General features: G+C 39.1%; 1 protein-coding gene across 1 annotated transcript; it reads right to left on the reverse strand.

Moving 5' to 3' along the window:
• Positions 1-2,245: 2,245 nt before the first annotated feature.
• LOC104512554 (period circadian protein homolog 2-like) lies at positions 2,246-18,658 on the reverse strand. Its single transcript, XM_010155582.1, has 6 exons — positions 18,602-18,658; positions 8,397-8,871; positions 7,754-7,822; positions 4,546-4,700; positions 3,904-4,025; positions 2,246-2,314 (listed from the first exon to the last, which is right to left on the reverse strand). Exons 2-6 carry the CDS (start codon positions 8,768-8,770, stop codon positions 2,246-2,248), a joined length of 789 nt encoding a protein of 262 aa, XP_010153884.1. The 5' UTR covers positions 8,771-8,871; positions 18,602-18,658.
• Between the last annotated feature and the right edge of the window lie 3,028 nt (positions 18,659-21,686).

A 21,686-nucleotide genomic window follows, 5' to 3' on the forward strand; every position in this document is an offset into this window, starting at 1 on the left:
AGGTAGACAACACTCACAGCTTTGCCCTTGTCTGTCCACTAGGCAGGTCACCTTGTCATAGAAGGAGATGAGGTTAGTCAAGCAGGACCTGCCTTTCAGAAACCCATGCTGACTGGGCCCAGTCACCTGGTTGCCCCGTACATGGCATGTGATAGCACTCAGGATGATCTGCTCCATAACCTTTGCTGTCTCTGCAGTCAGACTGACAGGCCTGTAGTTCCCTGGATCCTCCTTCCAGCCCTTCTTGTACATGGGTGCAACATTTGCTAACCCCCAGTCAACTGGGACCTCACCAGTAAGCCAGGACTACTGGTAAATGATGGAAAGTGGCTTGGTGAGCACTTCCACCAGCTCCCTCAGCACCCTTGGGTGCATCCCATCTGGTCCCATGCACTGGTTTAAGTGGTGCAGCAGGTTGCTACCCATTTCCCCTTGGATTATGGGGGCTTATTCTGCTCTCTGTCCCTGTCTTCCAGCTCAGGATGCTGGGTACCCAAAGAACAACTGGTCTTACTATCAAAAACCAAGGCAAAGAAGGCATTAAGTACCTCAGCCTTTTCCTCAACCTTTGTCACTATGTTCCCCCCCACATCCAATACAGGATGGAGATCCTCCTTAGCCTTCATTTTGTTGCTAATCTATTTACAGAAACATTTTTTACTGTCTTTTATGGCTGTAGCCACATTAAGTTCTAGCTGGGTTTTGGCCCCTCTAATTTTCCCCCTGCATAACCTCACGATATCCTTGTAGTCCTGATGAGTTGCCTGCCCCTTCTTCCAGAGTTCATAAACTTTCCTTATGTCCTGAGTTCCAGCCAAAGCGCTCTATTCAGGCAGACTGGTCTTCTTTCTCACTGGTTCATCTTTCAGCACATGGGTTCATGAACTCTCCTTATGTCCTGAGTTCCACCCAAAGCACTCTATTCAGCCAGGCCGGTCTTCTTTCCCACTGGTTCATCTTTCAGCACATGGGGACAGCCTGCTCCTGTGCTGCCTCCTGAGGGACTCTGTCAAAGAGGCTCCTACACAGGCCAAAGTCTGCCCTCTGGAAGTTGAAGGTGGCAGTTCAGCTGACTTCCCTCCTTACTTCTCCAAGAATCTAAAACTCTTATTTCATGATCACTTTGCCCAAGACGGCCCGCAACCATCACACCCCCCTAAGTCCTTCTCTATTCACAAACAAGTCCAGCAGGGTGTATTCCCCAGCTGGCTCTCTCACCAGCTGTATTAGGAAGTTATTTTCCACACACTTCAGAAACCTCCTAAACTCTTTCCTCTCTGCTGTACTGTATTTCCAGCAGACATCTGGTCAGTTGAAGTCCCCCACAAGAACAAGGGCTAGCGACTCTGAGACTTCTCCCAGCTGCTTATAGAACATTTTGACTGCTTATTCATCTTGGTTGGCTGGTCTACAGAATCCCACCAAGATATCTGCCTTGTTGGCCTTCCCCGTGATTCTTACCCATAAACACCCTATTGTCACCAACATTAGGCTCTAGACAATCACAACACTCCCTAATATACAGGACTCCCCCTCAACCTCTTCTTTGCCTGTCCCTTCTGAAAAGTGCATAGTTGCCTACTGCAGCACTCCAGTTGTGCGAGTCATCTCACCGTGTTTCTGTGATGGCAACTATATCGTAGTTCTCCCAAAGCACAATGGCTTCCAGCTCCCGTTTGTTGCCCATGCTGTGTGCATTGGTGTAGATGCACTTCATTTGGGCTACTGATACTGCCACCTTACTGGAAGAAGCCCTAATTCCTGTGTGACCATTCTCAGGCACTTCCATGGTTTCTAGGACATAACAAACTTTGCATCTTTGCTGCTGCATGGATCTCCATCCCCTACCTCCACTGAGATGTCAGACAGGACTTTGCTAGCACACCAAGGACCTCAGCAGCATATTGTCCCTCAAACACTGGAGTGCCATCCCCAGGCTTATCTCTAGCAAGCCTGGTTTTAACCCTTTGCCCCTTCAAATCTAGTCTAAAGCTCTTTCAATGAGCCCTGCTAAACTCCTGTGCAAAGACCCTTTTCCTCCTTTTGAGACAGGTTACCCTGTGTTGCCAGCAGGCCTGGTGACATGTAAACCAACCCATGATCAAAAACACCCAAAATTTTGCCAGTGACACCAGACTTGGAGCCAGGTATTGACCTGCTGGCTCTTCCTGTTTCTTCCCTCATGGTTCCCTGCAGCTGGAGGGATAGAGGAGAACACTACTTGTGCTCCTGATCCCTTAGTCAGTCATCCCAAGGCCTCAAAGTCTCTTTTGATTGCCCTTGGACTTCTTGTCGCAACTTCATCGTTGCCTACCTGAAAAATCAATAATGGATAGCAATCTGAGGGCTGTACCAGGGTAGGAAGCTTTCTCTTCATATCTTTAACCCAGGCCTCAGGGAGGCAGCAGACTTCCTTAAGTGGGTGTGCATACTGGGCCTTCCACTCCCTTCAGAAGGGAGTCTCTTATGACAATGACCCATCTTTTTTCTTTATGGAAGCAGTTTTGACACAGGGCTTAGGCTGACAAGTAGATACAGACAGTACACTTTTTGAACTATGCAATAATAATACACTAGCATCTTACTAGATTACAAGCTCTAAATATCATTCCCTATAATTTTATGATGCAGAATGAATAATGAATTAACAATTAGAGAGCTTCCACGTATAAAACTGCATGTTTTCCTTGTGCTTGTTACAGGCGTATTTTATATTTACGAAATTCAACTGGTTTGTGAAAGGCTGTTTATGTAGCTTGTCCATCCACTACAAAATGAAATAAAGTGCTCTAAACCACTTGGTAAAATAATGAGTAGACATGGGGCTGGGGGGATGAAATAGAGTCCCACACTCCACTTGTATCGTTTCACATTGGTTTTATTCTTGACACAGAAGAGCTTCCTGCGTCATAGCCTTTAGTACTCTATCCACTAACACTATACACAAACTTAAGAGCTGTTGTCAGAACACCGGTATCACACTCAGATCAACTGAACAATGTTTATGATATTTGGATGCTGTACTCAGTTGTACTCTAGACTTCCTATTTACTCTACCTTGTGGGCAACCTTTACTACTCATAGATCCAATGAAATCCACCTACTTCAAGCTAGGGAACATCCCCCATCATGCCATTATTTTACTAATTTCAGAACTTCATGCATTCAGGCAGAGGCTTCACAAAAAAAATTGAGTAAAATAGTCTAAGAAGTTTAGATGCAATTATTTTATGAAGACTCCATAATATTTCCCTAAAACATTGGGAATATGGAAAATCATAATATCATTTTACTGCTAAAAACTATAGATGGTCATAGCTGTTCTTATTGAGAAGACACAATATCACTGGATCACACAGTAAGCCTATAGCAGTTGCAAAGACCAGACAAATACCACAGAAGAAGACACAGCACACAGATTCCAACACACTCATCACTTTTCAGTCACGCTTACACGAAGAACTGGTGAAACATCAGATAACCTCTAATGATAGGATAAGGTGAAAGGATTCACAGCGTGCCTTTACTAAAATTTAGAGTTACTCTCCAACTTCAGCGGGTGTTCTAACATGAAAACTAATGAAGTCTCACACCACATTGCATCACATGGATGTTGAGATATGTCACACCACCATCTCTAAGCACAAGGTACAATTCAGAGGACCAAGGAGTTTAGACTACTTATTTCCTATCTAACTGACAGATAAAAGCTTAGATCAAGGTGCTATTGGAAAAGTTTGCCAAGGCTGAGTTTCTACTCAACATCCCCCCGAAAATAAGAGAGTTTATTCAGTTTACTGGCCTAACTACCAACTCTTACCTTGTAAAAAGAAGGCATGCCTGTCATTCCAGTTCTAGAAAACATTTTCAATACACACTGTAGACTTGGGTCACCATACTCACCGCATTTTTCATGATGTATTCTGAGGTTATAGTCTCAACTTCTTCTACCGTGTAAGATGACACATTGAGTCCAGCAGGCTGGGATTCATTAATCATCAACAATTGGTAATACTCCTCATTGGCTACATAAGAACATTAAACAGCTTATATTCAGAATTATAAGTCTCATCAATAAAACATCCAGCCTGGAAGTGGTAAATGGCAAAAATCTTTTTTTGGCACAAGCACAGAATGGGCAGTTAGGAAATGGAGGTACTACTCCAAATTAGTTTTTCCTCGGTAGAGTTTCCTCATCAGTAACCAAATAAATCTACCCATTTTAATATACCTTTAGATGCATGATCATATCTTTTGGTCTGTTTGACAGTGCAAGTAGTGTAAAACTCTACATTTTTTTTTTTCAAATCAATTTTCTTACTCAACAAAATATCAATAAAATATTAGGCATATAGAGAGCTGCTTTAACTGCCAAAGGAACACAAATTAGAGCCAACAAATGGGAACACCATGAAAACATCTGTTTAGAGATGTTTTCAAACACAACAAACTTAGCTTTACACAGATAACCACATTTAAATCCCTATTTTAAATGTTTTGTTTCATCCAGGTTGGCATTATCTATTTAGTATCATATTTGATTACCTTTAACTTGTTTAATGCTTTTTAGGGCATATTTCAATGTTGTTAGGACACTAGATTTGCCTTTAATTCTCTTTTCAGAAGGCAGGTGAGCTTTCAGCTCTTGTAATGTTTTCAGCAATTCCTTTTGTGTTTTTGCTTTAGTGGACTGCTCACTACTGCAAAATTAAAGACAAAAAAAAAAGTCACTGTAGTGCTTGAAGTGACACACCATCATCAAAAGACCAAATACACTTTGACACTTATCACGTACCTAAATGCGTACAGCTAGCCACATTAACTTTTCCAGTACTTAGTACCAACATTCAGAACTTAAGGTAACTCTTAAATTAGCTAGATTCATTCAAAATAAAAGATTTACCACCACCTGAAGCCTTATTGTAAAATCTATTCTGTATATGCAACAGTACATATACCCAAACACCAAAGAATTTTTTTTTTTGGGCCACAGTCTCCCTCCTCTCTTTTTAGTGGTATTTTCCTTAGTTCCTTTCAATTTCAAACTCATAGAAATGTTCATGGACTTGAGAGAAGCAGGAGGTCCATTCAAGTCTTCACCTCCTGTTCGAGCAGGTTCTCATAAGAAAGTCCCTGAAAAGGGAATGGCAGTGGGAGAGCATCAAGTTAACAAAACAAACGGAGAAATCCTTGGAACAACGTATCCCAGTTAAGCATGGCAATACATTAAATAAGATAAGGAAACTTGACTAAGTATGTAGGGTATAGAGTCAGAGGAGGCTGGAGACAGAAATTGCATTCACACTTCTCAGATGTTTGTTCAGAAGCGCTGTTTCAGCATAGAAGGTCAAACTACAGAGATTATCAATGCCAACATCAGAAAGATGTTGCCTTCCTTCACAGCTCCTGATCTCTCTCCCCATCATTAAGAGGTGCTAACAGAATCAAAAAGGAAGAGAAATAGAGGCAAGGGGAAGATGATAAAGATGGGTGGCAGGTGGGCAGGAAGCAGTTAAAATGAAAAATCACCTTGTCTTTCTCATTGGAGTAGATTTGAAAAGCTAACCAGTCACAACAATCAAGAGGAGAGTTTTTCTTAAACCTTCCTGAAAACAGATTGTTTACCATCAAAAGGAAAGTCTCTTACCACCCGACTGTCATGGCTGGTAGTTTCTAAGAAATCACCCTAAGAACCACTACAGAAAAAATAGTCTTGGCAACTGCACTGCCCCCTCTGAAGTGCTCAATAAAGTGGCTTCAGCTTCCAGGTAACTTTCAGGAGGGTTTCTGAATGTTTTTCTGGGAAATTTGAAAAGTTCCTCGGGTAGATCAATCATCTGACAGCTGTTGGGTGTATTTCACCAAAAACACTTGGGAAGTGACAAAGCTGGCTTGCACTAGAGAACACACATTGTTCTTGCTTACTTCAAGATGTACTATGAGAAACATAGCATTCCCTTAATCAGTGGTCATTTTGTACTGAGAAATAATGGCAAGTGATAACACAAAAGAGTAGAGTACTCCCTTGGGCAACATTATGTTCATGCTGTATATTAAAATCACATCTACAACATGGCTTGACAGCTTGGACTGATGCAATCAAGCAGGGCTTTGTTAATAGACGAACCCTCTACGCTGGCAGTAGGGAAGAAAAGAGAGGAAAAAGATTGTGAAAAAACTGGTCATACTACTGGTTTTGTACTCTGAGTATGCTGACTGAGAGTAGTCAGACTCTTTTGCAAGAAACGAAACCTTTCCAAATTAGCTGAAAGTAACAGCAAATACAGAAGATGGGCATCCTTGGAAAATAAGTTATACAACTTGACAATGTTTTTCCAAAGATCAGTAGCATCAGGCACAGCAGCCAGCCACAGGGAAGGAATGACTTGCAGTGGACAGAATAAGCAAGCTCTATAAAAATAGGAGCTTTCCTTTTTGCTTTATGTGGACAGTGAACTGGAAAGGTACCTACAAATATTAAACTAAGTAGTTGGTTGGTGCTGATACTGAATGCAAAGCCCAGTAGTCTTTGAATCGAAAAGTAAATCTATAGTTTATCAGACTATTTTAGTCTTCTTCAAAGATCAATTTCTAGATATCCTTAGTCTCCCATTCCCAAAAGATGACTAGAATTCTGCCCTGTAACCCTCTAGCACCAAGCCTGACAGCTGGGGAGCACATTGTACCATCTGGATTCCTATTTATTTCTGAGCAGAGAGCTATTAATGAAATTTAAAATAACAAGGTATCAGAAAAACTGCAATAAGTAACCCCCTAGAAATCTTGCAGTGAAGAAAATCTGATCAGTGGGAAAGAAAGATTGGAAACACCTTCAGTTCACTGTTTTTCATACTAGCAACATAACTCCAGAACACAATTTCCAATTGAAAATACAGCATGGAACAAGATCTCCAGGTGCCTGCAAGGCAGACACAGACAGTAAGTTCATCAGGCACCAAATGGTGCAAAGAGGTAATTTTAATTTACCACTTCTCTAGGAACTGCATCAGGTAGAAACACTGTCAGGTAGGTACCTGCAGATAGGGGTCAATATGCTATAGCTAGATATCCTTGATCTGCTCAGGATCAGGTTTTGGTCTCCTGATCAGAACCTGACTTAAAAAACCCCAACAAGTACAGGGCCCTCTGAAGTGTTCAGATTTGAGCCTTCAATGCCACCAGGTTTCTCAAGGCTATCAGTGTCAGAAGCAGAGTTCATACAGAGGGGTTCCTGCAGCTGATGTTGGTTTATCCTTACAGACTTGAGGCTTGAATCCTGGTGAATGGAACACAGGAGAGGCAGATGATATGGCTGCTGGACATCAGAACACATCCAACTCAATGGGGTGAATTCTGATGTTAAAAGATTATTATGTTGTCCCCAGGCAAGGACTTCAGACTAAATTCTGAAGAGCAGAAAATGTAAAGAAAAGCTTCAGAAACACCCACCAGAGATGAAGCAATATTCAAGTGAACCACTACAGAGTTATGCTACCAAATCAAAATAAAGTAAAATGACTTGAAAGGTTATCGCACAACTTGCATGGAACAGCAACAAAAAGCTAATTCATCAAGTGGTTAATAGGACATGCTACTGATTGCGGACAGGAAGAGAATCAAAAGATAGGATTTCTTGTGTACTCCTTCAGGTTTAGCCAAAACAAAACACAAACCTAAATCACAACACTATTCAGTTTTCAGCATTTAGCATTATATACATGCAAATACTGAAAATATATGCACATTAATTTACCTGCATCCACTGCTAGACTGATTGTGTTCAGAGTTTGCAATCATCAGACTAAATGCATTTGAGCTTGAACTAGAATAAGGAAAGATAGAAAAAGAGATTAACATTAGTCAGTCTAACAAGCATATTTAGCTCATTTTAGCCTTATATTTTCCTATTAATGACCAGTGATCTAGGGAAAAATAAATCCACAACTTGAAAAGCTTCTGCCTGGTACAACAAATGGCAACTATAGCTGTTACACATTTGTCTAAGAAGGTTCTTACTGTAGCTTTGCTCTGTACACTAAGCTGTTATCTAAAAGATGAAAATAGTACAGATGCAACCTTACACATAAAAATAGACTGACACCTTTTGACAAACAATTATAGAAGTTGGTTTACAAGAAAATCTATAAATAAGGCCAGTTAAACACGCAATGATGAGAAGAAATATTCAAACTAAACTGGCCCCGTGGAATACTAGAGACTTTCTCTATGAACTATAATATTAAACAATTTACACCATATGAGTCAAGAACTAGAACACTTAACTTCAACCTGAAGATACACTTTATACCGTAGTTACTATTCAGAACTTAGATTCAAATGGAAAGAGCCTTTATTGACAAAGTTAAAAGTGAAATTTATTTAATATTAGATACTACCTTTTATGACAGTCTGAAGATTCCATAAGCATCGCTGAATCTTTCCCATTTTCATCAGATTCATGGCCATGAGAATCATGCCCACTCGAGTAGTTTTCATTTGTGTCATTTCCACTGAAGTCATTTCCACTGGATCCACTGCTCATTTCAATATCTTCCTGAAGAACCTCATGAGAGTGTTCAGGCTTTGTCTGAATCTCTGACTCTTCAGCAATCATCTGGCTGTGGTTATTTGCAAGTCCAGAATAATCGCTCATTTTCTGTTGCTCTTTTAAAGAGAATGATGAAGAAACGTTCCCACTGATACCAGGTTGCTGCTCAGGGTTCTGCTCCTCAGTGCTAGAGTAGAACCCCCTGAACTTGATAGAGTCCATGGGACACTCATTAGAAACACTGCCAAGATCAAGAGTAAATCAAGCCATATTCAGAATTTTCTCTCTGTACAAACTCTGTTTGGAAGTACCAACCCACAAATCTGAGAAGGAAGGGAAGGAAGAAAAAAAAAAATATTATTTTCTTTTTTGCCTTTGCTGACAAACTGGAATTGTCACTGACAGGTAAAATTAAAAATAAGTTATATTCATGGTTAATATAGTCAGCATTTCAACAGTGAGAAGTTAAATATAACTGCAAACTAAATTTTTTATCATGGAAAACATTTATTTTTTAGTAAAAACCCACACACAAATAGGAAGTGGAATATACATTAAAAACTCTTTATAAGTTTAAATATTCACTCGTTTGTTATTCTCCCACTTAATGCTTGATAATTTTACTGCCTGGATTTGGACAACAGCTATTATGTTCAATGACACCATTCCCCTAGCTTCCCGTTTACCCTGATAAACAAAGAGATTGCATTCAGACCATCAGATGATTCCTTACTCAATTTGGAGGTCGTTTGGGGTTGTTTTTTAAATACATCGTCTTGTTTTTTTCTTTTAAGATCAGTTCTGTCATTTTGACCAATCCTTTATTTCTTTTTTTGTACAAAAGCCATGTAGGTAGGTAGACTGAACATACAGTAGGAACAGGGAAACTCAGTACACAAACTGACGTATTTTTCAACAACAAAAACTCTAAGGCAAATATGCCTGAGAATAATGTTACCTGCTGATTACCACTAATTTGGGGGGGTGGTCCATGTGTGGAAATTCTGCATTGTTTGGAAAAGTAAGCTTAACACAAAACAAATCCCTGCTTTTAAAGCAAATTCTAATGCACCAGGCTCAGAATGTATATAGATGTGAGTTAAGAAGAGGCTAATATTGAAGAGCCATCAAAGAAGTACTTGAGAGCAGTTCAACTTAATGAATAAAATAAAGATACTTAATCTGACTCATTTCCTCATTTATTTCAGCAACTCTGAGTAAACAATACTGCTAAACCATGAACTAAGATTCTCTGAACAACATAATTCATCATCAGGGGAAAAAAAAAAAAAAAGGGTTGTTTTAAAAACCAGACCGATGTTTGTTCCTTCCTCTTTGTTCCTTTAAAATACCCAAGATTACAGCTGTTGACTAATAAACCTCTGACTGCAGTAACAAAGTCAATGAAAAAATTTCTAAGTTTTAATATTAACTGCAGCAGCTTCTTTTTAAACAGAAATAAATACATAGATATTTAGAAAGCCTGTAACAGAAAACATTAACCTAACCATCATTTAAAACACACTATGATAGAACTGCCCTCGCCCCCCACCGCCCCAAAAGCACTGAAACTATTTTCTTACCCTCCTAATTGCTGTTTTTCCAGACATTTTATATTTACTTTGAGTTTTTCAGAAGAAAACACTACTCATCTCCTCGTTTGGCCAAAGTAATATGCAAGTTATCTGTTTTCAGTTGAAGGAGGAAGTGTAGTTTAAAGGACATTCATTTCAACTAGCAGTAATGGTATACAAATACCAATAATTTTTTTTTTGCCCTTTATGAGATTATTCACTCGTACTTAATTATAGGCAGTAAGTTAAAAAATTGTTTGAGTAAAATGTAACAATACTGCACTCCTGTGCGTATTCAGTTCAGGTACTCTAATCCAAACTAAATGGATACCCTGTTATGCTGTTGCACTGAACAGTAGTATACAGGCAGTAAATTACACTTTGTAAGTCTAAGTTTTTTCTGGACTAAGAAAGCCACTTCTGTCTTTAAAATTACATAACTGGAACATGGGATAAAAGAGTATTTACTCTTAGACTGAAACTGCAGTATTGCTTCACAATGGCACATAGTCTGGTGGCCAATGATTAACTACATCAGACAGTTTATCTCCGATTTCATCTCTCTGGTAGACAGAGCTTACACTTTCACTTGCCTTACTTAGCTAGACATACTAATGAAGTTCTGTCCTTCTATCTAGTCCACTCTCGCCACACATGTTCCTGGCTGGTTAGAGGTACCCCTGCTACTATCTTCAGTATTACAGCCTGATCTTAACTCTGCAGGTCTAGCCACGACTCATTTTGCCTGAGAGTAATTGAAGACAAAGGGTTCAGAAGAGTGCCTAGAGAAGGTGGCACTGGGAATACCCACAGGGACAGCACATGAGACAAACCTCCTGTTACTGTAAAGGTAAGGAGTGTTTTATAAATGCGCTAATTGGTTCTCACCCAGAAACTGCAGCAATAAGAGCATGTCAGGTTTAAATAGCTTTCTGAGAGTGGGTTAAGTTATTCCTCATGTGTCATCTGCGCTATCATTTCCCAGAGAGCACTGAGGTTGTAAAGTTCTACAAAGGATTCAGCAAACAACTCAGCTAGCAATGGGATGGCTTTACCATGAAGGTTAAAGGTAACCTTGGAGACCATCTACAGCATTTTGTCCATTTGAAATAAATGCCTTATGCACATCAAAATTACACAAGTTAATCCCATCATGATTAAAAGGAAGTTTTTTTGGGGGAGGGAAAAAAAAAAGGCAGCCACTGCAACACCTGAAAAGGAGGTCTGACAGGTAGGAAAACAAGGCAAGATCGAATATTCCTCATACTATATTGTGCCCAAAGTAGGGTATTCCTCCTATTTTTCTGACAAAATGTCACTTAGAGAGCGCTTTAGATACAAGAGAAAAACATAGTGCCATAACCAAAACACTATCTGCTAATAAACTGTTACATGATTTCCTTTGAGTTAGGGGGAAAAAAGCTCACAAAAAAACCCCAACCAGCTGTGATCTGCTGTACTTAAATACCTTAAAGAAAACTATATAAACCACTATTGATAGGTTCATAAGCATCAACCTCCAAAAGACATACTCTTACTCTAAAGACAATTAACCAAATATTACAGTAATATAACCAGAAAACTCTGCTATTTATGGGAAGAGTCAGGACTGTATTACAGCTTTCCTACTCTGAATGCAAGCATTTTGTATTTCAGCCTTTAAGTGTAAGAAACCTCTTCTCATTAATTCTGAAGCCAAGGAGTATTACAGATGCCATAGTATTTTCAGCCTCGAGAGTTGTCCACAAATATTTTTTTTTCAGAACATTTCCTTGGAAAATTATTTCCCCAAAGCCTTTTCTGTAATCTTTGAAAGTTTAAGAGGCAGTGAAATTGTGCCATAGCTAGCATGTAAAGTCCTGCAGTTTGAAATTCTGAGCCATTAAACTACAGATGAGTAATTTTTTCCACCTCCAATTATCATCTATTGTCTCATCTCCTCTCTTCTTTCCCTGACACCTAGGTTAGCTTCTGCCAGGTATTTTGAGGAATAGCGCTACTTTAGGTGGGAGAGAATCATTCCCAGAATATATATAAAAACTGTCCAATAGCTCTAGAGGAATTTCCTGTGCCTCACTGAACAAGAGCTGAGCAATTCAATGACACTCAAGATTTCAGGGTTTTTAAAGTTATTTTTCTTTTAAGCAATGAGTTCAAATTAAGAGAGTCACCAACAGAAAAGAAGTACATACTGCCCTACAGGAGATACTATGTGAATTTTCTTCCTCTTGATACCTGGCAGAAACTTGTGTCAGGAAACACTTAAATTGTGTTACTTTTGTCTCTAACTAGCAACACGCGAAAGCTTCTGCAGCTTTGCCCACAGTGAGTACCTAAGCAGTTCCTACGTAGCTACATTACAGTGCCCATGATTTGGAGCCCAAGGACAACAGAGCCAGAAACAAAAAATGAGTACCCCAGTAATGGAGAAGATACAAGTTTGACCTTTTAAAAGGTATCTTGCAAGAAGAATTGGCTCAATTCCTTGAGGTGGAATGGTGTTCTTAGACCAGACTGGAAGATTAATGTCACTGAAAGTCAGTCTCGCACAAAATTTATTCTGTTTCAAAATCTTTAAAGTCTCATTGCCAGAGGCACACAACAGAGTAAGGAATACAGGAAGGAACAAGAAAAACGATATGACAGACTTCCAAGAGCTTCTGGGAAAAGAAGGAAGAGAAGTGTTTCTAAAACAAGAGTTTGTATAATAAATAAAAAGCCAAGATGCCCCAAAGTAGCAACGTTAATATATGCCATTAGTTTTCAGAGATTTTCTAAGAAGAGATTAGAGTGACTCTGAAAAATGAACAGACTGGCAATTACGCTACACCATGCCCTGTGCCTGTAATTTTAGATAAGAACTGATGCATCTGGCTAGACCTCTCTCTCAGACAGAGGGAGGCCTTAAGTGGAACATCTGCATGCATACGCAAGCATCACACAAACACTTCAGGAGCGCAGGGGGTCAGTCATCCCAGGGAGATTAATTAACATTGAAACTAATCTCAGTCAAAATGCCGTAATAAATTGCACATATTCATCCTACTTATATGCTTGAATCCATTTCCAATCAATAACCAAACAAGAGTGAAAAGCTAAAAGCTAGCATGCTTTCCCAGTCTGAGGTTCTTTCCTCTTACCACGGTCTGAGGGAGGTAATTGTACCTCATTCCAAGATCAGTAAGCAAGTGCAAACAGCCACATGGAAACAAAGCAAGAGCTCTTAGGTTTGGGCTTGAGAGAAGTACATTAAGCTGTGGTTTTTTTTTTTCCTGCCCCCTTTCTCTTTTGCTACATTCTAAACTTTTACCCCAGACCGACTGTTTCGCCGCTGTTAATAAAAACTTTTCAACCTTAAACTGGCACCAGTTAATCTTGTTTGTGAGCCAGTTGCCTTAAAATCAACATTCTACTCTTCTAGACAGAACAAATCTCCCAAAGTTGCTCTGGCAAAGACTAGAACTCTTAAGATCCTGATGTGGTGTATGAAAAAGGCAACATAATTCCACTGAGCACTAAGGAAAACTTAGGCATTAAGATGCCAGGTTAGATGTGCAGAAAATGTCTTCTGGTTATTCATTAGCTACAGTAGCTCCTTTGTCCTGCAATAAGACAATGGAAACAGCCTGAACCTTAAGAGTTCCCAGAAAAACCTAAATATGTATGGACAACTACTTGAAGAAATAAGAGGGTTTTTCAAAAGCATAAACCCATTAAGATGGGCTTTAGGACACCAAGGAGGCAAATTTCTTTTGAAACTATGGTATTTAAACTCAAAAAACTTCATTCAGCACAGATCTGGTTACATTCAGAGAATAGATTTTTTTCAGATTTCTTTTCACACAAAAAATATGTCTAGTCATTGGCATTTGAAGAATGAAAAACTAAAAATACAGTCAAAATCATCTAATTCAAGAACTGAGCAAGAAGAGAACATCTGAAGATTTGAGTCTAAATTTGCAATTATATAATCTCTCCAACATTCCCAAGTGAAGTAGAACACCACAGTTCATGACTATACTACAGACACGTGACTATTTGGGGACTGTCAGCTGTACTGGCACCTCACTTCCTAATGGTGAGGATTCAATTTTACTGAAGATCTTGTCAACAAGAAGAGTTTCCACATGTCTTCTGGATGATTGCTTTGCAAAATGGTAAAAGTTCTCTCATTTGTATGATAAATAACTAGCAGGGGTTTAATTGTATCATGCAATTTTAGAGAAAATGGAAAATTAACATCTACAATGAATGCATTCTCCTTGTGTAATTAGTCAATAATTAAATGCTTGGTAGTAACAAAGCGTTAGGAAAAATGTTGAAAAACAAACAATAATCCAAGAAGTGACTTGTCTAACTGTATGACTTCACCAGTAACACTGAGAGCTCCATTTTTTTGTGGCAATAGACAGAACAATTAACAGAACACTTTCACTGGAACACTCCATAGGAAGGGGGCAGGGAGAAAGATGGCAGTATTCTTGGACTTCAATATAAGAAAAAGTAACAAAAGATGTTTAACAATTTCCCGCAAGACTTCTGGAATCAACAAAAACTTTTTTTAAACTAGATTCCTCATCTCATTGCAAGTCATCATAAAAAAGTTTTGCTCTTTTTCTTCAGAAGGAATGAGGTATAAGTCAGAATTTTCTGCTTATGTCAATAAAATTATCAACAGCATCCAGAATATCACAAGTGCTTCCATTAAAATCTGAATTTCCCAGCATTCATTTCACAGTCTGTTGATAAGGGTTCACTCTTCAGTTCATGAGAATCCTGAACTCAGGACTGTTTTATTTAAATAAAAAGTTAGTAATATCTTTATAAAGGTGATCCTAATTAGCTACTGCTTACATTTGCCACTTTACAACAGAGGAACTGACTAAGACATCGCCAAGGACCAGAGCCATCCAAGTACCACCCTGAATTTATAGCAGCACCTATGTAGGAAGAGGTCAGTGTAAGCACCAGGCCAGGGTCCTTGCATTCATAGCAAGATTGCTTCCAATGTGATTGTTTCCGCAGTGAAGAAACTCAAACATGAGTTTAAGTATGGTTTAGGCTAAAATACGTCTTGCTTCAAATAAGGTAACTCCCAGTTTATACCCCAAAAATAGTTCTGAATGAGTGTATCTTAGAATTGTGATTTTAGTGTTATATATACCAAACACAGAACTATATATTTTCTGCATAGGCTCAGAATGGGTGGGGGGACACATCTTTCTACTAACACAAATCGTAAAAAGTGTGCATGTTTCTTACCTGTTTTTAATATGAAAAGTTGGTAAAAGTGTTTATCAAGCTCCCTCCCAGCTAGCATCAAAAGCATGAAGTGCCTAGGTCCAGAGTCTCCCACATGCATTTAATTCTTGTCTCATCCTCTTCTACTGGAAATCTTTGACCATTACAGAGTCCGGACACCTCTACAACTATAAAATATAAAAGAAATACCTGGGCCCCCCAACAGTGTCCTCTTCAAACAGATACCACAGAGATGCTGATAGTTATGCCATGCCTATGCAGATAAACGTTGGTTAAACATGAAACTGTCATCCAGCAGAGGAATCAGATATGAATTTGCATTTTAAACACTTTTGGTCTAAAGTAAGGTCTTATAGAGCTTTAAAATAACACAATCTTCTACACTGGATACACGCACAGTATATATGTAGCCTACAGGGGCTGACACAGCCCCTAAGAATGAAAGGCCAACCACTCCAGTAGACAATAAAGCAAAATGACTGATGTAGTTATCAGGAGCTCCAAGCACTTAAGAAATTTGCCTAGAATATCTTTTTAACACCAGTTCTAAACTTATCTACAACGATGTAGGCTTGGTATGAGCATTAAAGAGTTTACTAGGCAGTTACAAAATTGCAATTCACCATATCACAGTATGGTTGAGGTCAAAAGGGACCCACAGAGGTCATCTTGTCTAACCCCTTGTTCAGGCAGTCACCTAGAGCAGGCTACCCAGGACCACCTCCAGGTGACTTCTGATATGTCAAAAGGGATGGAGATTCCACAGCCTCTCTGGGCAATCTGTTCAGCACTCAATCACCCTCACAGTAAAAAAAGAAAAAAAATTTCCTTACGTTTAGAAGTCTGTACTAACAAAGTCCATGCACACTATTATTCTTCCTAAGAAAAACAGTTTCCCAAGAAAGAAACTGAGAATGTGGAAAAAAAAATATCCAACAACCCTTCTATTAAATCTAGGAAACTAATTCTACTGGTACATGCCACTGCCATGTAACACAAATAATAAAACAAAAATCAGAAGGTCAGAAGATCAACATTTGTGTGGCAACCAATTTCATCACTTTGTTTCATTTGAATATGCAGAACAAATGCTTGGAACAAAAGTTTGGAACAGTGTTCAGATCCCAAGCTAACCATTTTGGAACACAGCCCACATTAACATACCGTAATTTAAAATGCTACACGTCTACCAACTGCTAAAAGTATATTTGTGTTGGCCAGACTTAAGGAAGAATTTATTTACAACATTCCATTCTGCATAATGCTGCAAAGCTGATACCAGTTCTACAAGTCTCAGATTACGATACAAATCTCTGTGTGTACATTGGATCTTTAAACACCTGCCTTTATCAAACATTGATAAAACAATTTATTATAAAAACTCTATCTCTGACCATAAGAAGTGTTAGAAATTGCCTTAGCTGGAGATACTTGCAGATTTTGCAATCTTTATCTCAGACACTGAAAATGCTGAATGTCGCTCTAGTTAAATCCTGGTTTAAAGAACAGTAACTCATCTCCCCATAATTTATATTTCCTTAATGAATTTAAGTTTCTACCTTCACTAATGAAGATCCACAAGAAGTTAAGCACAAGGTCTCACCTGACTATTCATGAAGTGATAGCACTTCTCTATGACATTTTCACAGATTTAAAAAAAAAAAAAGTTTGACAGTCTAGGTCTGAGGAGAATATTCGCAGTAGCAGCATGTACCATTTTAATTGGGTATAATATTTGCTTCATCTACTTAATGAATTCAGGAAGACATTAAGGAAAAAAAAAAAGAGTCCTTGTAAACTACCCAGAATTCTCATGATAAGCCATTCTACACCTTAACTGAAAGCTAAGGCAAACCTAACCCAAACGAAGCATTTTATCAGTTTGAGCAGAACTAGAGGCAGTCAAATCTAATGTTCTAGTCTTCTATTACTTATCAAAGGAAATGTACAGGTGCCCAAGTATGCCCAAATCCCAAAGAACTATGAGTTCATCTATGTATGGCATCTCAAGAAGGTCTTTTCCACAGAGAAGTATGATTCGATCAGTATAGGAACAATATAGTACTTGTGACAACATTTCCTTTAATAGCGATCTACTCTAAACATAGAAGACTTCAAATATTAGAAGAGAATGAACCACCTGCTTTAGGAAACACACCTGTGTTACAGGATCCCAACCAAGATCACTTTCTGTAGAGAACTGGTCACACCTGCCGCATTGAAAAGAAAATTGTAAGCTTTAAGAACTTGTTCAGACCACATTTTGTAGCCACAGAAAAACAACATTTTCAGTCATTTAGACTAATCAGACACTATAGTATTAATCCTCAAAAGCCTCAGCGACAATTTCATCTGCATTTGAATATTACAGTAGTCTCCAGAACTGATATCTATCACTCCCTTTCCTGGGCCAATACTGTCCCATCATCACATCACATACAACAAAACCACTTGGATAACACTCCTTTGCATTAGAGATGGCATGCCTCCACTATTCTACTTTAAACTCTCAGCTGTTTCCTTTTTTTGCTCCATAGCCATCATCAATTTTGAAACCGTTTCCACAACTCTGACCATTCATTCTACTTTCTTGATCCATCACACATCCCACCTGGGTTGCAATAAGCCCTTTTTGTCGTCAGCTTCTCACACATGGAACCTAAACATAAAAGTCAGCATCTCTGATACCGTGTGTTCAACTTTGCAGACAAACACTAGAATAGTATCAGGCTGTTAGAAAGCAGAGCACAACTGACCAAAAATACTGTTGGAAGCTATGACCTGCTTTCTAAATCAAAGCTTAGAGGCATACCATTTTCCTTACTCCTCCTGAGCATGAGTAACACTAGCCACTTTGTTTTCTGGACCCCAGAATTTTCTGCATCATTAAAGTTTCTTAAAACACCCTCAAGAGCAATCCAAAGACTGGCAGTTGTTAATAAATTTCTGCTCAGCAAAAAATGCTAATGTAGCACTTCATACTAGATACTACATTTAGCTTCAGTTTCCTAGAAATTTAGAGAAACCACACCATTTCCATGTGCTTCACAATTCATACAACAGGTCTTTAAAATGTAATGCCCAGAATACGCTTTCATTTTTCAGCGTTCTGAAATTACAGCTCAAACAAAGCATCCAAAGCAGCAACAAGTTCAGCCACACTGAGAAATAACCAATATTATAAATCACTTGCTTGGGGATAGCATAAGACACTCACCTTAATGAATGTACTAATACAATCTTTGCAAATCTGACAGTGTCATCCACATATTCCTATTTTTAAAAAAGAAAAAGACCAAGTTTTATAAGCAGGATTAAAAAATATTTATGAAACATAAACCAAGTCCATTTAATAATTCAATACAAGTCCAGCCATGTAAAATACATATGCCACAGATGAAAAACAGCTATAAAGACTACAAATCCAAAACAAGAGGAAATGTAACAAGTTTTAAGGACAAAAATATTTCTTTATTATTGCAACCCAAGTTCTAAAACGGTTCCTTGAGCAACGCACTGGATTTACTTCCTTCTATAAACATAAGAAACCCCTTAAAATTTCATCTCCATGATCTTAATTCACTGTTATAACACTGTTGCGATAATACTGATTTCACAGTGCACTTCAAAAATCAACCATTCATTCATCTGAGAGCATCCAAACAGAAGAATGAGTATTATTTAGTCTAAAACTTGGGATCACACATTTGAATTCAAGTTATGTTTTAAGATTGTAAGCTGTGGAAGGAGAAACATTTCACCACCAAAATACAAATTCCAAATTAGCTTTAGCAGATGAAAAACTCTTCAGAGAACTAATTCAACTGAGTGAAGGTATTGACATCATGACCAAGACTAGTTTCATATTCCAAAACACAAGTATGCATTCTTAAAGCAAAAACTGTTTCCAACTGACTAAAACTTATGCTTCTTTTATCTGTTAAGTGGCAAGGAAACCACAGAAAAAAAGGCTTCCTTAGCTACATCCCAGAGGGCCAAGCAGAGAAAAAATATCCCTCGGTCCTCAAGTGATGGTTCCTAAACGGACCTAAGCTTATGTGATCAGTCACTTTTACTCCTGAAGCACCCACAGCGCCACTATTTAATTTCCTTCCAGTTTTAGATTGGTTTTGTTGGTTTTAAAGCTGCCTGTTCTCCTCATGGAGTAACTCATCGCAAAAAGCTAGCCTGAGGTAACAGGACAAAGTCAGCTCAGTCTTATCATGAATAGCATGGTACCAGCACCCTCCTGAACTTAGCGAGTTCCCCACACAGAGGGTCAATCCCAGCTATGCTGCGCTGACCAACCTGGGCCAGCTCCCGATGCATCATGTGCTTTGCTCTAACTACAAGAAGCCAAGTGCCAGAGTAACCTCCCTTTCTCTCCCACCCAAAAGCAGTCAGAGCCACCTTTCCACCATCTAGCAGGAACTTTTCTCTTTTCTACCAGACCAGAAGCAAAGCTTATTTCATCCTTTCACGTGATCACTCCCTGTTCTGTTAAGCCCACCAGCTGGGCTCAAGCCTCCACAGTGGATCTGGACTGGTCACCCCAAGACCAAACAGAAAAAGCCTCTCTCAAGTTTATTCCTTCCCCTTGAATAACAAGCCATGGCCTCAAGCTAAGTTTAACTGCCAACTGGTTGTGCGTCTTTCATGAAGACAAAAAAAGGTGAGCGCAGACATATACCCATGACAGACAAGACTGGTGCAGCCTGTGCCAAGACATCTTGCAAAGGAGCTAAACACAACCTCCCTTCCAGTCTTACAGTAGGTACCTACTTAAAGGTGAACTAAAACTCTTTGCATTGATTGTGAATGTAAAGAGACATTTGATTTTATTTGCGAACAGAAAATGCTTTTCTCCAGCTCCACTCATGAAGAGAAGTTATTAAGCAGGAGATCAGCAGTCAGAACTCTAGCATTTGCTTATGTCAACTCTTGTCCTTCCTGAGCAAAATAACAAAAAATATATATTTGAGGAAGCGTTGTCACAGAAAAGTTATCTCACTCCACCATGTAGCCATATCTTTCCCCTTTATTATAGGTGAAACTAGATCTAAAGTACCTGCAACACCATATTTCAACTTCAATATTTGTTCATCAAGCAGTGTATTCCCATGCCTACTGCTCACCTCCCTTAAAAAACTTTAAAAATGCTTAAAAAGGCAGAATTTCACCATGGGGCATTATATTTACAGAAGGTCCAGGTCAGTGTTGCTCTTCACAGTGCTGCAGCTCATATCTTGTTAAAGATTTCAGTCAGAATTAGAGTCCCATTCTGGAAGATGCTACACCAAATAAACTCTCTGACTATTACTAATACAGCCCCACCTCATCAGCAATACACCCCACAAAGCACGACCTAACACACTCGTCCTACGAGTTGGCTATATTAGTACCGAGAAATAAGAGCTCAAGTCACAGAGGAACCCGTGGTAGATTTAATTGAAATCCAAGAAGTGCTTTATGTACTGAAGATCTTTGTACACTTACAGAAACCAAGCAGCAGAAACATGAAAGTACATGTAATAAGGTCAAGCACAAAAAACACAGTAAGATACAAAAGCTGCAAGGAATAAGGAGGATAGGAAGAAAAACCAACAAAAAAAGAGAAGTACTAGACATCCTCACCACTTCATCTTGTCTCCCTAAGCTTCTATTATGAAAAATTAGAGGTGTTACTTGACAGTGAAGTGTTTCTGTTTTAGGATGGGATGTTTGAAAGGCACTATAGCTTTGGTTCTACTTTTTAAAAGCCAGTTGTACTTTTAAATGACATCTATACAAGGAAATCTCTAACTAATCTATCTATAAGTAGAATCAAGCATTAAGAATTACCATGGTACACTCAAACCCAGCTGGAAGCAAAACTCCAGTCTTTCCCAGACATTTTGACATAAAAATGAGCTCTCTTTCCCACTATCACATCTTCTCAGGATACACATCTGTACCACGTGCACCAAATTTCTGCACTCTGCTCACACAGTCTGCAGAAAAACCTCGTACACCTGCCTCAAGAAACGTGCTGCGTATTTCAGTCCACTTGTCACGTGAACAGCATGTTGAGTCTACCCCTTCAGCGCTCCCAACAAAGTTTTGCTTTCCGTTGGACCTTAGAAACCATCTAGTTCCAACCCATTGCCACAGGCAGGGACACCTTCCACTAGACCAGGTTGCTCCAAGCCTCATCCAGCCTGACCTTGAACACTTCCAGGGATGGGGCATCCACAGCTTCTCTGGGCAACTTGTTCTAGCACGTCCCCACCCTCTCTGTGAAGAATTTCTTCCTGATATCCAAT

Source organism: Eurypyga helias, unplaced genomic scaffold (assembly GCF_000690775.1).
Source record: "Eurypyga helias isolate BGI_N326 unplaced genomic scaffold, ASM69077v1 scaffold2457, whole genome shotgun sequence".
Taxonomy (NCBI): Eukaryota; Metazoa; Chordata; class Aves; order Eurypygiformes; family Eurypygidae; genus Eurypyga; species Eurypyga helias.